This window comes from Antechinus flavipes, chromosome 1 (assembly GCF_016432865.1).
Source record: "Antechinus flavipes isolate AdamAnt ecotype Samford, QLD, Australia chromosome 1, AdamAnt_v2, whole genome shotgun sequence".
Taxonomy (NCBI): domain Eukaryota; kingdom Metazoa; phylum Chordata; class Mammalia; order Dasyuromorphia; family Dasyuridae; genus Antechinus; species Antechinus flavipes.
In genome coordinates, this window is record NC_067398.1 from 660501036 (window position 1) to 660518656 (window position 17621).

Below are 17621 nucleotides of genomic sequence, written 5' to 3' on the forward strand. Positions count from 1 at the left end.
TATATAAACATAATGAAGATGTGGGAAAAAGCCCAGATTACTTAGAAGATTTCAAATCTGCTGGATTACCTTTGTGACCCTACACAGTTGATCTCTCTGGTTTTCTTAATTATAAAATGAGAAAGGTCCAACTAGAATTCTTTCCTTTTTTATATCTTATTATCCTAGCAAGCTTTAGAATTAGCAATCAAACTCATGTCTCTTGATTCCAAGTCCAGCATTCTTTCTAATATACCTAGTTGCCTCTCCATATCATCATTGCCATAAGTACAAGAGTACCCCCCTCCTGCCAATCCATGTCTATCATCTTCCTTCAAGATACAGTTCAAACTGCAGAAAGCCTTCCCTGATTGAATGTATGCTTTACAGGACCAGGAGATTATATACTTTAACAACAATACTAAATGATGATCAATTCTGATGGACCTGGCCATCTTCAGCAATGAGATGAACCAAATCAGTTCTAATGAAGCAGTAATGAACTGAACCAGCTACACCCAGTGAAAGAACTCTGGGAGATGACTAAGAACCATTACATTGAATTCCCAATCCCTATATTTTTGTCCACCTGCATTTTTTGATTTCCTTCACAGGCTAATTGTACAATATTTCAGAGTCCAATTCTTTTTGTACAGCAAATTAACTGTTTGGACATGTATACTTATTTTGTATTTAATTTATACTTTAATATATTTAACATGTATTGGTCATGCTGCCATCTAGGGGAGGAGGTGGGGGGAGGAGGGGAAAAACTGAAACAAAAGGTTTGGCAATTGTCAATGCTGTAAAATTACCCATACATATAACTTGTAAATAAAAAGCTATTAAAAATTAAGAAAAAAAAGTATGCTTTAGCCTTTACTTCACCACTTACTATCAGGAAATTGATATTTGTTATATACTTGTACTTTATATCTGCGACCTTTGCCTTGTACATTGAATAAAACTGTAAAACTTTGCCTTAATTTTTTTATTTTCCTGACAACATCCAAGGAAGGACACCCAAGAGGCACTCAAATTAACCAATCAGATCACACGCATGCCAATCAAAGTTTGCAGAGATCAAATGATCAAAGAAAGAGAATTAGGACCCAAGCTTCCAATATTCCAAATTCAGTGCTATTTACTCTAAACCCATGATGTTATTCTTAAATGAGTCACCTATAATGGCCAAGTTCACAAGTCAGTCATTTCAGTAATTCTTCACTACTTCTAAAAATAACTGACACTTCATCTTTGGACATCTCAGAATTCTTTGTAAACATTAAAGTGCCACAAAAATTTCAGCTAGCCTCACCTTATTAGGTGAAAATGATACCAAGGGACTTGTCCATTTCTAAGAATACAATCTTGAGCTAAATTTCTAAATGCGAACAATATATGCAATATATATATGTTTCAAAATACATCCTTGACTACTGAACTATCAAACTGAAGTTGCTAATAGTTTCTTAAGCACTTCACCTAAATTGTCCCATTCAATTCTCACAAAATCCCAGTGAAGGAAGTACTGCAGAGATAGTCCCATTTTTCAGATGAGGAAACAAGACTCTTAGAGAAGCATAGTGACTTGCCCAGGGCCACCCTATAATTAAAAAGGGGGATAGCAAGTAAGGACTCCTTGATTACAAGGCCAGTCTTAGCCACTAAGCCATGCTGTCTCTAATCAAGTTCTCATTAGAAATAATAGAGAAGTAGGGGAAACCTTTGCACAAATGGACACAGACTGATGCAGAACCAAAGAAAAAACATATACAATGAACACCACAATGGAAGTGGAAAGAATATCCATAATAAAAAAATCAAAACTAAATGTTACGAAATTACCAAGACCCAGCCTGGCCCCAGACATAAAGGGAATGAAACACTACCTACACTGTCAGACTTTCTCAATGTTCTTTGTTGTTAGGAATGGTTCCCTGTGAGAGAGGGAGGAAATCTAAGTGTTGTTAAAAATAGAAGACATCAAAAATATTTGAAAAAAATAACACGTTTCTTCATTTAACAAGTAATGAACTCCTATGAGCACAGATGGTACTTGTGATAGGACACACATCAAACATTTAAACTATCTATGCTAGGCCTTGATTAACACCAAGTGGCTGTACCTTAACATAGTCCACTTTACTATTAAAGAATTCAAAAGGGAAGGTTAATTTCCTATTCAAGATAAAACTGAAACACAGCTTAGATGTAACTAAAACATTCATTGGCAATTAATGCCACTAAAGCCTAAATCAGAGAAGTAAAACCTCCATATTCTTTCATAAGTTCTTAGAAACAAAACAAGTCTCAGAACCAGATATTTCACAAAAGTTATTTTAAACTCAAACTCATGGGCATACACAAAACATGAGTGTATATGTGTGATCGGGTGTAATGGCACATTCAGCTCACTCTACAGTTAATTATTATTTGGCAACAGAAAATTATTAACTTACTAAAGCAATCTGTATGGAAGGAAGAGAAAGAGTTGATCCATTTCTTCTATCAAGAAATGGAGGATACTAATCAAAAGTTCTAGATAGATGGCTTAAATATCTATGTGTAGAACACAAAAGCTACTAAAATCAGATTATAGAGTAGTAAATCAGTTATAGTATCTTAAAGCCCATCAAGAAACTGCCATTAGATATTGATTTTTTTGAGCAAAGACTTTATCCCTGGTTTGGGTAGTTTTCTTAAATGGGGAGAAGAAATTGGGGGAGAAAGGGACAAGTTTTTAAAAAAGGAAAAAGAAAGGTCATTGAATGGTTTTAAAAACAGTGAAGAGAATTTGTAGGGAGACAGACAAAAGGGACAGCTTTAGAATATATGGAACTATATGCTTTTTTTCCCTTAAAAAGCAAGTTATTTATAATATTCAACTTTACAAACAAGGGTCCTTTTCTGTTCTTTGCATATGAAAGTACATGGTAATTGCTGAACAAAAAATAAAAACTATTTTTTAAATCCCTAATTAAAAAATTTAAATAGAATAATAACATTAATGCCTTAGCTAAAAATGTGTTTTTAAAATTAAAATTAAAATCCTTTCGAACTAAGATGGAAGTAAGTAAGATGAAAAGCCTAGAAGAAGCAGCTTCATTCCTTTAAATGTAAAAATTAGGAGAAACTGTTTGGGACAGCTCCTGCTAAAGTTTCATATCAAAGATAAACTTCAAGAAATGTTGGTTCTTAACGAATAATAACTAGAAACCCCACCTTCAGTAAATGCAATCTCCTCAATGTGTAAAATGAAATAGTTGGACTATGTGGTTCTTGCAGGGTCTTCTAGCTCCACAAATCAAGGCATCTCTGTAAACAAATCAGCCTAACAGGTTATGGCATGAGTACAGTGAAAAAACACTGGCAGGCCAATCAAGTAATTTAAAAGATATACATCCTGCTTTCTCCAAATCTTTTTTTAGGCTAAAACCACATCAAATTTTACCCACAAACTGAGACTTCCCAAAAAAAGAGCGCTAAATCAGGGGGAGCAGGGGTGAAAAGGGGCAGGAAGTAGAACTCTTACTCCCAACACAGGGATGAAGAAATTGAAGTCCACAAGCTAGGGTGACTACAGCTCAACTCTATCTTCATTCTACCAAGTTATTTCTCAGGAAAACCCTTCCAGATTTTCTCATGGTGGTCATATTTTACACCCTTGCATCCTAACCTCTAATAGCTTAAAACATATTCAGGATTTGCAGGAACCCAATTTGGGATGCTGCTTAGCAAGACAAGCAGATACAGGAAACTGAAGTTTTCATTACCTTTCCACAACTATGTGAACTCAATATGACACACAGGTTTAATACAGAAGACATAGAAGACTGTCTCTTTTCTAAGGGGCTTTTTAAAATGCCTGCACATCAATATCCCAACAGACATTCACACACCAGTTTATTTCAGTCATATACAAAACAATGTCTGAAGAGCCACTTTTAGCTAACAAGTTTGCCCAAACATCTAGCCTCAACAGGCTATAAAAGTCACACAAACTGTGGCACAGTGTAGTAACAAGTAAGTGATATCAGGAGTCAGAGGATGACTTAGTTCCAATCCTGGATCTGCTCCATAATACTTATGTGACTTTAATCAAGTTTCCCTCTGGGCCTTAGTTTTTTCACATATAAAAACATGAGGCAATGGATAGTGCTGGAGAAGCTATGAGAAATCAAAACCATTGATTCACATGCTTATGATAAGGTTTGTAAATGTGTTTACCAGTTCTATAAAACAATTTGGAATTAAGCAAGAAATGTTACTGATCTATCTATATTTTGTGACCCACATATTCCATCAGTAGAAAAATATGTTTCAAAGAAATTAACAACTAGAACATAACCTATCTCAAAATGCTCCGATCAGCATAATTTACAGCAAAGAAATTCGCAACAGTAGGGGAATGACAACATCTGACAACCCGTGAAGGAAATAGGCTATTATTCCCCTATAAAGAATGACAACAACGAGGATTTCAGAGGAAACATGGAAAGACGTATTTAAAATGATACAGTCAACAAAAAAGAGTCACAAGGACAATATACAGCAGTGCAACAAAGTAAACAAGGACAACATGGAGGCAACAAAACTCTAGTCAAGTACAACTGCCAAAATCAGTCCCAGATTTTTTAAAGTTAAAGGAGACATCTTCTCTGTCTGGTTAAAAGCATATAACTGTGTTTCAGGGAATGTGAGGTGAGGAGGTGGGTTTGCTTGTGTCAAAACAAAACAGATTAATACTTAAAATTTTTAACAACCCTATTGATAGCTACAAAAATGTGGGATTAAAAAATAAATAAAAGAACAGAATTAGACTAGGGTTCCCTAGGGATCTATTCAGCAATCAATCCCAACAAGTTGTTACCAAAATATAAATCTGAGCAAAATAACAAAAAGGATTCTCTATAGCAGAGCCTCCATAGCTAGAGAAGGAATCAAGTTCAGCTCTCCTACTCCTAAAATGTCCACAAAGTAGAACCTTAAGAGAAGATGACGCTTCTCAAGCTTCTCCCCCCTTAAAATAGCTATCACTTCCTAAGAGTACTGGTATATTAAAGCCTCCAAGAAAAATTATTTGACAGGTAGTATGCAGTGCTGTAAATGCATTTACTTCAAAAAACACTTACAATTAACCCACAATAGGCTATGAAGATTGATGAAACATTAGTATACTTATTAAAGGCTCAGTATTCCTATGCACAAAAATGTTCAGAGTAATATTATACATATATATAACAATAAAAACATGGGTCCAAAATGATATGCCCATAATTCACAAGGTATCAAAATCAAATAATATATTTTGTTTCAAACATTAATGGATTTAAAGTTTGAAATACCATTTGAAACATACCACAAAAAAGTGGGGAGGAAGGAAAGAGAAAGTCTGAGGTATTTAACACTGCAATTTTCTAGCAAATATAAATTTTATTTCTTATACCTAATAGAAGTATACAAAAGAGAAGTTTCAGGATTTTCCTAAATACTTACATTCTTATGAATTTACTGTTCTAATTTTTCTAATAGTTAATCGAAGCAAGGTGGCACATATCTTGAGTTTCTGGCCTTGGGGAGGCCAACACTAATGGATCTCTTGAGTTTGGAAGTTCTGAGCTGCAGGAAGGCTGAACCTCATCTACTCTGGATAGTGTCCTTGGGGACACCCCATGGAGCAAAGTGCCACTAGAATGGTTCCAAGGAAAACCAAACTAGGCCAAATGGGAAAAAAGGGGCAGAGAAAAGCTTTTGTGCAAATCTGAAGAGAGATCCAATCTCTGACCAGCCCCTTCACTTTCAGCCTGGGCAAGATAAGGAAATTCAATTTCAAAAACCAAAACCAGAAAAAAGAAACTCCTCCCCCCCCCAAACCAGACAATAGTCCTGACATGTCACATTCCCCAATTAATGTAATCACAGAAAGCATATGAACCTAATTAAAGGTATTTCCTTCCCTTTTTAGTGCCTCCAAAATGATATTTCAAATTGGATTCTAAGTAGCTCTAAAAATAAAAAAATAAAAAATCATACCTGTGTAGGAAGCAGAAATGACAAAAGTATTCTAATAATAATTCACATTTCTATAGTATTTTAAGGTTTTCAAAAGTATTTTCCTCATAACAATCTATGAGATAGGTGGCACAAGTATTTTCCCTTTTATGGGAGAGAATGGAGTCTCTGAAGGTGAATTTAAACAATATTATAAGACAACTTCCTCAAAGCCATGATAACTCCAAAATCTGTAAGCTATATGCATACCAGAGGATTTATATTTTTATGGTTTATATTTTTACAAACTGAGCAATTCTTTTTTTGCATCAAATAAATTCCATCTACCTATTCTTAAACTGCTTTCCATGAATTAAATTCAGCATTTGTACAGATGACTCCTAAATACACACATATAGATATAAAATAAACATATAGGCATACACACACACATATATAGGCATATATATATGCCTATATATATTTTGAATATATGTATGATACATGGGGGTGGGGAGGATGGGGGGGGAAAGCTCAAAATTTTCCCTCCCAGAACTACATGGAGTGTTCCATGGAGTAGAACAAATTCTACTACCTATTGAATAAATGCAGCACAAAACCAAATTGGCACCTCAAACTAATCCAAAACTAACTTTCCCTGAGATAACACATAGAAAGCATTTTTTAAAGGACTTATATAAATGTCAATTGTTCATTTTATTTTTCTCCACTAAATTCATTCCCCTCCACCCCCACACCTCCTCTTTCTTCTACCTTTGGCACTATCATCCCTCCCACTCTTCCAGAATGGAAATCTCAGCATCATCTCTAATGCTTCTTTATCTCCTTGACACACACATATACCCTTTTCAATATAATTATGAGCTATAATATCTAATATGATCTTAGTTTTACATTAAGCACAGTGGTCAGACCAAAGGAGAGATCATTTGATGTTTGCTGTGCTAAGACTATTGCTCTTTGTGTTCTGGGCAGCGAATTTTGGTACAGGTCTTGAGAAACTGGAAAGAATAGAGAAGAATAAAAACTGTGCTAGTGAAGGGCCTTCAGTGCAAGCCATATGAGGTATAGTTCAAAGAAATCAAAATGTTTAGCCTGCAGGAAGCTGAGAAAGGACAAGAGGACTCCATCTTTAAGGGATACTTTAAAGGGCCATTACATGGAAGAAGGATTAGACTTGTTCTTCTTGGTCCCAGTGGGTACAACTAGAACCAATGGACAGAAATTTCAAAGAGCCAAATCTAACCTTAGGAGCATAAATTTAGGGCTGAAAGGGATCTTAGATCATTTAGTCTAAAATTCCTTATTTTTTACAGATCAGGAAATTAATGCCTAAGTGACTTGTCCCATGTAACACAAGTAGTATTAAAAGGAAGACACAGGATTTATCTGATTCCAATAAGGAAAAACTTCCTAACAATGAGAGCTCTACAAAAGCAGAATGGTTTTTTTGGGCAGGTAATGAGTGGGTTGTCCCGAAGCTGGAAATCTCTAAATAAAAGCTGGAAGACCATTTATCTATTATAGGAAAAATTCATCCTCACCTTTAAGAAGCCTTTTTTCCCTTGAGATTCAGCTCAGGTATTGTGACCTCCTTCCAGTTTGCTCTTTAATCCCTCCTCTCCCCACTCTCTCTCCCAGCCCCAGCCAAACACCCACACATACACATATATCCACACAACTTTACACCACACTTCTATAGTACCCAGTGGAACAAAAGCCCTTCATTTCTCCAGTGCCTCACACAGAATAGGTGTTTAATAAATTATCTGTAGAATGAATGAAATATGTAAACTCTAAGCTATTTTGAAATTAACTATGAAAAAAACAGTATCATCTAAATGCTTGTACTCCCAGTGATTGAAGAATCCATTCAAATCCAACTTTACCATCCATTTAAAGACAGATAAATCCAAGCTCCTGAAGGCTATGCTACATCACAGAAATATAAGCTCTGGTAGTTCCTAGCAAGCTGGAAAGACTGAGTTCATTGGTCCATCTGTAACAGATTACTTTCTTCTCATTTGACATTCTATCTAGAGAAATGCAGAGTCTTAGCAGAGGCCTAGCCAGTGGATGAACCGTTTCAGTCAGATCTAGACTGTCTAGAGAAAGGCTGCTATTTGCACAAGTGAAGAGAATAACAATACTAACAAAATCATGAATTAATTTTGGGAAGAGGAGGCAATTCGGAGTAAGTGACTTTCCCAGGGTCACATAACTAATAAGCACATTTGAACTCACGTCTTCCTAGTGCTCTATCCTAGTCTAGTCAGAGCCTAGTCAGGCTAGTGCTCTATCCACTACACCACCTACCCACCCCCAAATCATGAGTTTTTTAGCATTATTCTGATACTTTCTAGCAAGGGAAGAAGAGGATGAGAAAAACAACAAAACCTCTAACAGTGAAAACATTTTTGTTTTCAACTTGACCAGTGTGAAAAGCTGGATAAATTGTGTTGTACACAGAAATACAGCTGAACATTCTCCATAGTACTCTCTGATGCCTCATTGTTGCATGAAGTTACTACTGTATTGGAGTAAGGGGCCTATCAGTTCACCACAGCCACTCTCAGGTGCTAACCAAGCTATAAAAACTACACAGACATCTCATATGCAGGATGAATTCTTTGCCCAAGGACCAGCCAAATTCAGATAGCCATATCATCAGAAGACTAGCCAGCAGTATAAACTTTTCAACCAAATAACTAAGGAAAATCACCTCATAAGACAGGAGGGCTTCTGGGGATTAATGGAAAAAATACCCTCACCAATAAATTATGGATTCTTGAGAAACTGAAATATAATTGAAGCTATAACCTGTGACAAGACTTTTAACAAAATGTCAACAATGGATCCTTTAATAAGAGGATCCATTCAAAACCAGGTTCACAATATCAACTCAGCAAACAACAAGAGCACCCACTTATGCAGACTGTGTCAAGGGCTAGGGGAAATAACAAAGTTTAGATAAAACATCCTTCCTAATATCAAGCTAATAGTCCAGATGATGATAATTTAAGATGTCATAGAAAGAGATAAATCAAAAGGAATACAGTAGAGAGAAGAGCGAGCCAAAACCACCAGTATATTTTGGTACCCCACTACTTATATATCAATTTTTACTTACCAAGCACTGGCACAATTGAATAGATCATAAGGTAGGTCAATTAAAGAATATCACTGTGATGTTAAAGAAAGAACTGTGACAAATGTCAGACCAAGAATCAGAGAAAACAAATGAACTGAAAGGAGAATAGTCATAATAACCACCATGATGAAAACTCAATAAAACAAAGCATATGAAATTAATGAAAACTTTAAATGAAAGGAAGCATTTGAAATTAATGAAAACTCTAAAAGGTTCCTGAATTTGGATTACAAACAATAATGAAATAGCTTCTTTTTTGACAGAAGCCAATTGAAAGACAGAAAACCATAAATGTCCAGTTATCAGGTATGCTTGTCAGAACTGGCGATTTTGTTTTAACCATCTCTTTCTTGGGGAGAGGTTTTCAGGTGAGACCACTAGTACCAAAAACAGAAATAATGCCCTTCCCAAAAAAATTTAAAAATAATGATGCAAATTAACATGCCAATGGTGAACAAAATATTCAAATGAAGAAAAACTTTTTTCTCTTAGCACTGCCATTTTCATAAGCATTTTGAAATTGTACTTCCAGGAGGAAAGAGAAATGAATCACTTAGTCCTAGTTCCAATAATAGGGAGTCACCACAGAATCCATGCCAAGCTTTGGGAATTCATTAATCGCTAGATGGCAGCATAATCCTGTTTGCATTCTAAGTCAAAAGGGTGAAGGAAAAAAAAAAAAAAAAGGCGGGCATTTAGCTGACAAACTTATTCAACTCTACTATAGTGGTGCTGACTATCCATGTTCCCCTATGCTCATGCTCCCACCAACACAAATGTGATACCTTTACTGCCTAAATCTTGTTAAAAAAAAAAAAATCAATTTAAGGAACCATCTCAGACTCTTACAGCAAACTCAAGTTCCCTTTCTTCCTAGAATTCCTTGGCACAGAGTACCAAGACCGTTTTTTTTGTTTTTTTTTTTAAGACAAGGGAACACACCCTTTGATTATACTTTGATCTCAATAGAGAGCAAAGGTTTTCTCATTTATACTCCTAGATTATTAAGGTAGTTTTCCTTCAAAGACACTTCATTAACTCTTAATTGACCGTGAAAATTGTTCTGTACACCACAGAAAGAATTCTTTGGGACAAGGGATTAAAAAGGACTTTTAGAAGGGGGAGGGGAAAGCAAATCACAAATGCTTTAGGGAAACTCAAATTCTAATTGACCCTACTACTTTTTTTTGCCTCATTTAGATACCTCTAACAATAATGATAATGATAATAGTTTATACAGCATTTATTAGGCACAGTACTAATGGCATTACAATTGTCATTTCATTTAATCGTCACAACAGCCCTGAGAGGTGGGTGCTATTATTAGTCCCATTTTACCGATGAGGAAACTGAGGCAGAGGTAACAATTGTAGAGGTTCCTCCTTTGCAGGCCTCTCGATGGAAAAAAAAGTCAGAGGGGGGAAGGGCAGTTTACCTGTTTGCCCCGATAAAAAAGCCTTTGTCTCCCTGGTTCCACCATGAACACTTCCTGGATCTTCAACCTTAGCTCTTCCACCTTGGTGAGCTTAGAGAGAGAGTCTACCCGGTGGGTCTCCTTGCCGTCCATGGTGCGAACCTGGATCCACATGTTGGTAGCTCTGTGGAAAGGAAGGAAATAAAAAAGGAAGGGAAGGGAAGATAAAAGAGTAAGGAAAGAAGGAAAGTGTAAGAGGAAAGGAGAAGAGAAAAGGACAAGAAGAAAAAGAAACGATAAGAAAAAAGAGGATCCAAGGAAAGGGGAAAAGTAAAAAAAGGAAAGCAAAAAGAAAATAAGAGGGAAGCAGAAAATGATGGAAAGATGGTAAGGAAGAAAAATATAGTGGAAGGAAGACAAAAGGTGGACAGAAAGGTGGGAGAAAGAAGTAAAGGAAAATAGAAGTAAAGAAAAAGGAAGGAAGGAAGAAGGGAAAAGGAAAAGAAGGCGGGGAATTTGAGAAAGGGTCAGCGCTCCCACTCACCGCCCCCCCCCCCCGCCCGCCAGCCCGGGCAGTCCCGGGGGTCTCACTCCCCCCCCCCAGCCGGAGGCTTAGGGGGCGGGTCCCATGCCTTGCCCCCACCCGTACTGTCCTCTCAGGGTCTTCCGCAAGGTATGCCCCGCCCCTGACCCGCCCAGGACTCACCTCCTGGGGAGGGGTCCCAGCTCGCGGGCCGGCGCGAGCTGAGGTGGTCTCTAGCCAGCTTGCCCAGGCTCGCCCGATCCCACCATGGATTCCCCCCTCCGCCCTCCAAGGTCGCGCGCGCATTCCGTCCCCCAACCCCCCATGGGAGAGAGAATCAATGAACGCTCTCAACCTAGCCCCCGCCCTCACCCCCATGCCTCTCCACTACGGACCCACTTCCCCTCAGTCTAGTCCCGAAGCCTCCGCATTCATTATTGGCTAACTTTGCCTTACACGCCCCGCCCCACTCAATCCCATTGGAAGAGGCCCAGGGAAAGGCGGTGTCAACTAGCAATGGCGCGCGAAGTTGCTCTCCGCGCCACAATTGAAATTCGCACTTTCGCCAAGAGTCCCGATCCCGCGATATCATGCAAATGAGCCATCATTTGCTTGGGGATAGGGAGTGGGATGCTAGTGCTACAGACACAAGGCTTTGAAACTACTTTACTACGCCCTTGGCACCCAAGGAGCAGTAAACACTAAATAGTGGTACCCGCCCCCACAAGGGCTATAGCTCTAAATGACTCCTAAAGAAGGCAAGTGGAGCTCCCCCCCCCTTGTGATGGCACCTGGCCCCGAATGCCCCCCAAAAAAATAGCAATGGAAGCTTGGCCACGGTAGACGGTTGGCACAAGAACCCCCGCCGTAGCTGGGGCGTGATGCCCCCCAAAAGGGCACTACTGCTCGATGCTCACCCTAAAAGGCCCCTAGCATTAGATATCCCACAGGAAAGAGGTGGTGGATGCTCAAGTCGCTTAGCACTGGTTGCCCACCCATAGCAGAAGATCCTGGATGTCTCCCTAAGAATAAAGAGAAGCCTCCAGACCCCAAGATGGGTGGCAGAATTGGGTGGCCCAAAATACAGTGGGCCAAGCAGCCCTTTCTTGGGGTCCTAGAAAACACTGAAGCCTCGGAGGACTCCACGGACTGGAGTCTGGGCAGCGCCCGGGAAAGGCCAGTTCTGATGGTGGTGCCGGATGCTCAGGGGTACATGGTATTGCTGGTACCCAGGGAAGCCGTCTTCCCAAACAACTTCAGTACCACATGGGCCTTGTCAGTAAACTGAAAACTAGACTAAGGCAGGGCCACCACGCTTACAGCGCATATTAGAGGGTCCTGCCTTTGCCCTGGAAGTATGCAGAACAAGGCCCCTCATTCAAGTCCTTTCTTCTCCCAATCTCCGGCTCTCCGGAGTTAGCCGGTCCTCATTCTAGCCCCGTTTAATCACTGCCCCAGTTAAGACAGCCGCTGCATAAAATTGGCAAGTGCGCGGCAGCGGCAGAGGAATCGGACCCCCGGGGGATGGCACCAGAGCTGCCCCGGCTAATGCAGCCTTCGCCCGGCGGGGACTCGATAAACACCCGATTGCCCGGGACTTGAGTAACTTTCAGCCCCCAGAGTTTCCTCCGATCTCCGGGCGCGGGAATTCCAGGAGGAATTCCCACTTATAAAGTTCCCGGGTTGCGCTATCATCAGTCCAGTCCCAGAAAAAACAAAAATGCACGTCCAGTCCAGAGAGTGTAGCCCGGAGCTGTGACAGACAACTCACCTCCGCCTGCGGCGCTCCCAGCTGCTCTGCAATTTCCCGCGAAAGCCCCGGTTTGTAGCTTGGCGCTGAAAAACCCCAGCCCGGGGTTGCAGTCCCTGATTGGCCGCCTCGTGGCGGGAATTAAAAAAGAGGGGTGAGGTGGCCCGCCTCCTCCGCCCCCCAGCCCCATCCGGGGCCCCTTGCCCCTCCCCTCCTGCACCCGAGAGCCTGCGAGGCGCCAGCTAAGTGGGGGAGCCGAGAGCAGCGGGGCCACTGCAGCGGCACCAGGTAGTTCTGCCGCTACCGCTGCTGCTTTTGCTCCTGTTCCTGCTGGGACCTGGCCAGTGCAGAAGTAGGCACTGCCACCCGCACAGTCCCAGCAAAGGCCCCGCTAGGAACTGGACCTGGGCCAGCAAAGACGAAACCCGAGCTCCCCATGTTTGTGGCTCCTTGGCTTCAGCTCCGAACTTGAGACAGCCCTCTCCTGTCCCATCACTTGGGGGTGGATGGGGGCGTAGGGGTGACCATCTGGTCCTGTTTTGACACAAGCAACCCCCCCTAGACATTCCCAAGATGACCCGCTTCCTTCCTTCCACTCCCACACAAAGACCCCGAAAAGAAAAGGGACCAGGGGCAGGTGGTGTGCGGTTATCACTTGCCGGAAGCTTTTAAACGACTTGCCCAATTTACCCATTCCACGGTCGGCTCCACCCACCCTAAATTTCCAACCTTATCCAACCTTCCTCTGCAGGCCCAACCCTGGGCTCCAGCCAGGCCAAGCCTGTAGGGGCCCGCCTTGCTCCCCAGGACCCCTGCCTCCCCTCCCCCCGCTTTTAGTTTCCCGCCCGTGAAGGCCGGTTTGTACTGTTCTTGGCCATGCAACGCCGGTGCCTACAGCTCTCCCTAGGACAGCATACTTAGAGCTCTGGCAGCTTTTCCAGCCCTGAATTGTTGCAACATTAGTTCTGCCCTAAGCACGTGGCATTTAGCAGCTCCCAACCTTAGCTCCCAGACCCCCGGCCTGCAGAGCCTGCTGGCGCCAGCCGAACAGATGGGCCCATGCGCCATTCTCCAGCGGGCCGGCTCTTTTCCCGCCTCTGCGCCTGCTGTTCCTAACACGGAATGCCCTGCCCCCCTCCTTTCCTCTACCCCTTCTGCAAGCCCCAGATCAAGTCCGGCCGCCTCTGGGAAGTCTTGCCTGAGCTGGGAAAGATTCTTATTTGGAGATCTTGGCCTCCTGGCCTCCTGCCGGGCTGCCTTAGCGCTCAATTTACTCCTGTGGGAAGGTATTCTGGAGCCCCAGGAGTCAACCCGGAACAGGTCTAGCATTAGAGTGGATATCTGCTCAGTAACTATGCACGGAATTGAACTGAAATAATTCCGTGTTCAAAGGACCATCCATCCTCGGCCATAAGAGGGGATCCACACTGCTCGGTCCCCAGGCACCACCCCCCACCCCGACTTATCAGTCTGATCACTTCCAAAAGAAAGGGAACCTTCCGGAGGCTAGAAAGATTTCTTTGTCAGAGCTTCGCCATTTCATGCCTCTTGTTGCAATAAAAGAGGGTATCACTTAGAAGTATTTGACTACTTATATTCTCTGAAATTCATACATGAATTCTGGAATCAAAGAGAATTGGAGCTGGTAGGATCTCAAAGGCCCTCCCTGACATGAGGTCCAGGACAGTGGTTTGCCCTGAGAAAGCATTTTAAAATACCCCTCCTATTCTATGAATTTTTTCCACAATATTTCCAACTAGTCATTACTCAACCATTACTGGAGCACTTACAAAGTGGTAAGGCATTTAAAGCTATTGGCAAGTTACTCTTCCACCCTCCAATATCTGAGACTGGGATCAAACCTCTAGGGTATCCCCAGATGAAGGCTTGGTCAACTTGAGTCCAATGAGTACTGGGAAAACAGGGCCCTGCCTCTCTGTACAACTCAAGTGGTTAGAGATATAATTTTAGTCTCCCCTACTTCCTCCAGTCTCTCCCTTCAATAATCAACAGAGAGGATTTCTTATTGTTCAGTCATTACACTTGTCTGGGACTCTTCGGTACTCCCATTTGGGATTTTCTTGGCAGAGATTCTGGAGTAGTTTGCCATTTTCTTCATTTTTGTAGATGAGGACCTGAGGCACCCAGGATCAAGGCCACCCAGCTAGTGTCTGAGACCAGTTTTTAACTCAGGAGGATGTCTTCCTAATTCCAGGCCTGGCACTCTATCCATTGCTCTACCTAGATACTCTGAGATGAATGATAAAGCACTGGAAAGAGATAGACAATCTTATCTAGTTCAAACCTGCTTTTGTCACTACCTGTGCAATCTTAGCCGAGTCAGTTAGGGTCTTTGCACCTCAGTTTCCCCATCTGTAAAATGTTGAATTTCAGGTCCTTATCTAGCTCTAAATCTGTGATCCAGTCTCCAGCTGCCAAAATGGTTGTCTTCTAAAACTCATCTAATCATAGCACCTACCTCTCACAATTAAAGAGATAATTATAATTCAAACCTTAACATGCCAAATAAATGCTGGCTATAATTACTATCATCATTATTATTCCTCAAGTCAAATAGCTTCAAGATGCTCCAATAGTCTCTAGGATAACATATACATCCTCATCTGCACATTTAAGGCATTCTTCAATATAGCTCCTAACTACTTGCTCAGTCTTATTTCATCTTATTCTTCTCTACATTCTCTTTATTCTAAGGAAAGTGGCCTTCATTTCTAGTCACATGAAAAAGTGTTTAAAACACTATTGATTAGATAAAGGCAAATTAAGACAACCTTGAGGAACCACTTCACATTTCTCAGACTGCTAAGATAACAGGAAAAGATAATGACAAATGTTCAAGGGGATGTGAGAAAACTGAGATATTAATGCATTCTGGAGAGCAACTTGGAATTATGTCCAAAGGTCTGTAAAACTGTGGATACCCTTTGATCCAGCACTGCCACTACTAGGTTTGTATCCCAAACAGATCATAAAAAAGGGTAAAGGTCCCACATATGCAAAAATGTTTGTAGCAACTCTTTTTGTAATGGCAAGGAACTGGAAACTGAGTGGATGCCCGTCATTTGGGGAATAAAGTTATGGTATATGAAAGTAATGTGATATTATTGTTTGATAAGAAATGATGAGTAGGCTGGTTTCAGAAAAGCCTGGAAAAACTTACATGAACTGACACTGGGTAAAATGAACAGAACCAAGAGATCATTGTACACAGCAGCAAGGTTATGTGATGGACTTGGCTCTTTTCAACAATGAGGAAATTCAAGTCAGTTTCAATAGACTTGAAATGGAAAATGCATCCACATCCAGAGAGAGAACTATGAAGACTGAATGTGAATCAAAGCATCATTTATTTGCTTTCTTTCTCATGGTTTTTTCCCCTTTTGGTCTGATTTTTTTTTTTGCACAAATGGTTAATAAATTTGGAAATATGCTCAAAAGGATTGTACATATTTAACCTTTATCAGATTGCTTGCTTTTGGGGAGAACAGGAGGTAAAGAAGAAAGAAAAAAAAAACTGGGGCACAAAGTCTTACAAAAATGAACATTGAAAACTGCCTTTACGTGTGTTTGAAAAAATACAACACTATTGAGAAAAAATAAAATATAATACAAATACAGATAAACCTAAATTTAAGTGGAAAGTGGCCTGCTGATTGCTTCCCCTACCCTGTGATCCATTTCTCATCCCTCCCATCTCTTCACACAATCAAGAAATCATAGATCTGAACCAACATTATATATATTACATCTCTACATATGTGCATATACTTTAGTTGTTCCGTTGTGTCTGAATCTTCATGAGTTCATAGACTCTTCCATAGGCTCACTCCAAGCCCTTCTATCCTCCACTATCTCTTGAAGTCTGTCCAAGTTTATATTCACTGGAAAATATGTTTAACAAAATTGAATTTGTTTAACCTATATTGGATTGCTTGCTGTCTATGGAAGGGGAAGAGGGTGGAGAAGGAGAAAAAATGGAACATAAGGTTTTGCAAAGGTGAATACTGAAAATTATCTTTGCATATACTTGGGAAAATAAAATACTATTTTTAAAATATATATATATATATATATGAATATATATTCTGTAAGTGTAGTTAGATGGGATAACCTGGGCCATCCTTCCTTCAAACTCAGTAAGATTGTCTCTCTAAGAAGAGTCATCTTTTTAAGTGGTCTTCTAAGAAGAAGGCGGCTGACAGTAGCTTCTCAGGACCTCTCAGTGTTGTTCATCTGACAACTACTCTGGGAAAGTTCAGCATCCCCAAATAATAATTAACATATATATGGCACTCTAGGTTTTCAGTGTATCTTACATGTACCATTTGAATTTTACCACAATGCAGGAAGTCAAGGGTCTTGCTATGTATTACCCCCAAGTTGCAGCAGGGTATTCAATCTCAGACAGGCTTAGTGATCTTTCCAGAGTTACACTGCTGTAATACATGTATGAGGCATAATTCAAACTCAACACTTCCAGACTTCAGCCCCCATGTTCTATCTACACCCTGATGCTTCCAGATAATCTCTACCTCACCACCCTCACTACCAGCTAATCTTTCCACAACTTGTTATCTACAAAACCTTGGCAAAAAAGTCCAAATCACGGGGGTAACACTACTTAGGATTCACTGTAAGAGTTGGATTACAGTCTCTTTTCTTTGTCCTTGAGGATACTTGTTTTGGAATACCAACTCTTTTTGAGGGTGGGGAAGGGGTTACTAACAGTCATTTTGCCCTCTTGCTCCAAACTTCATAGAAGCCAACT

The 17621-nt window shown here is 40.6% G+C and overlaps 1 protein-coding gene across 1 annotated transcript in view; it reads right to left on the reverse strand.

Moving 5' to 3' along the window:
• UHRF1 (ubiquitin like with PHD and ring finger domains 1) overlaps positions 1 to 12933 on the reverse strand; it is a 42184-nt gene extending 29251 nt beyond the window's left edge. The window contains exons 1-2 of the mRNA XM_051971834.1: positions 12854 to 12933; positions 10581 to 10743 (exon numbers count right to left, since the gene is read on the reverse strand). Coding sequence (XP_051827794.1) covers positions 10581 to 10733 — 153 coding nt within the window. The 5' untranslated portion in view covers positions 10734 to 10743; positions 12854 to 12933. The remainder of the gene's footprint in view (positions 1 to 10580; positions 10744 to 12853) is intronic.
• Positions 12934 to 17621: the final 4688 nt, after the last annotated feature.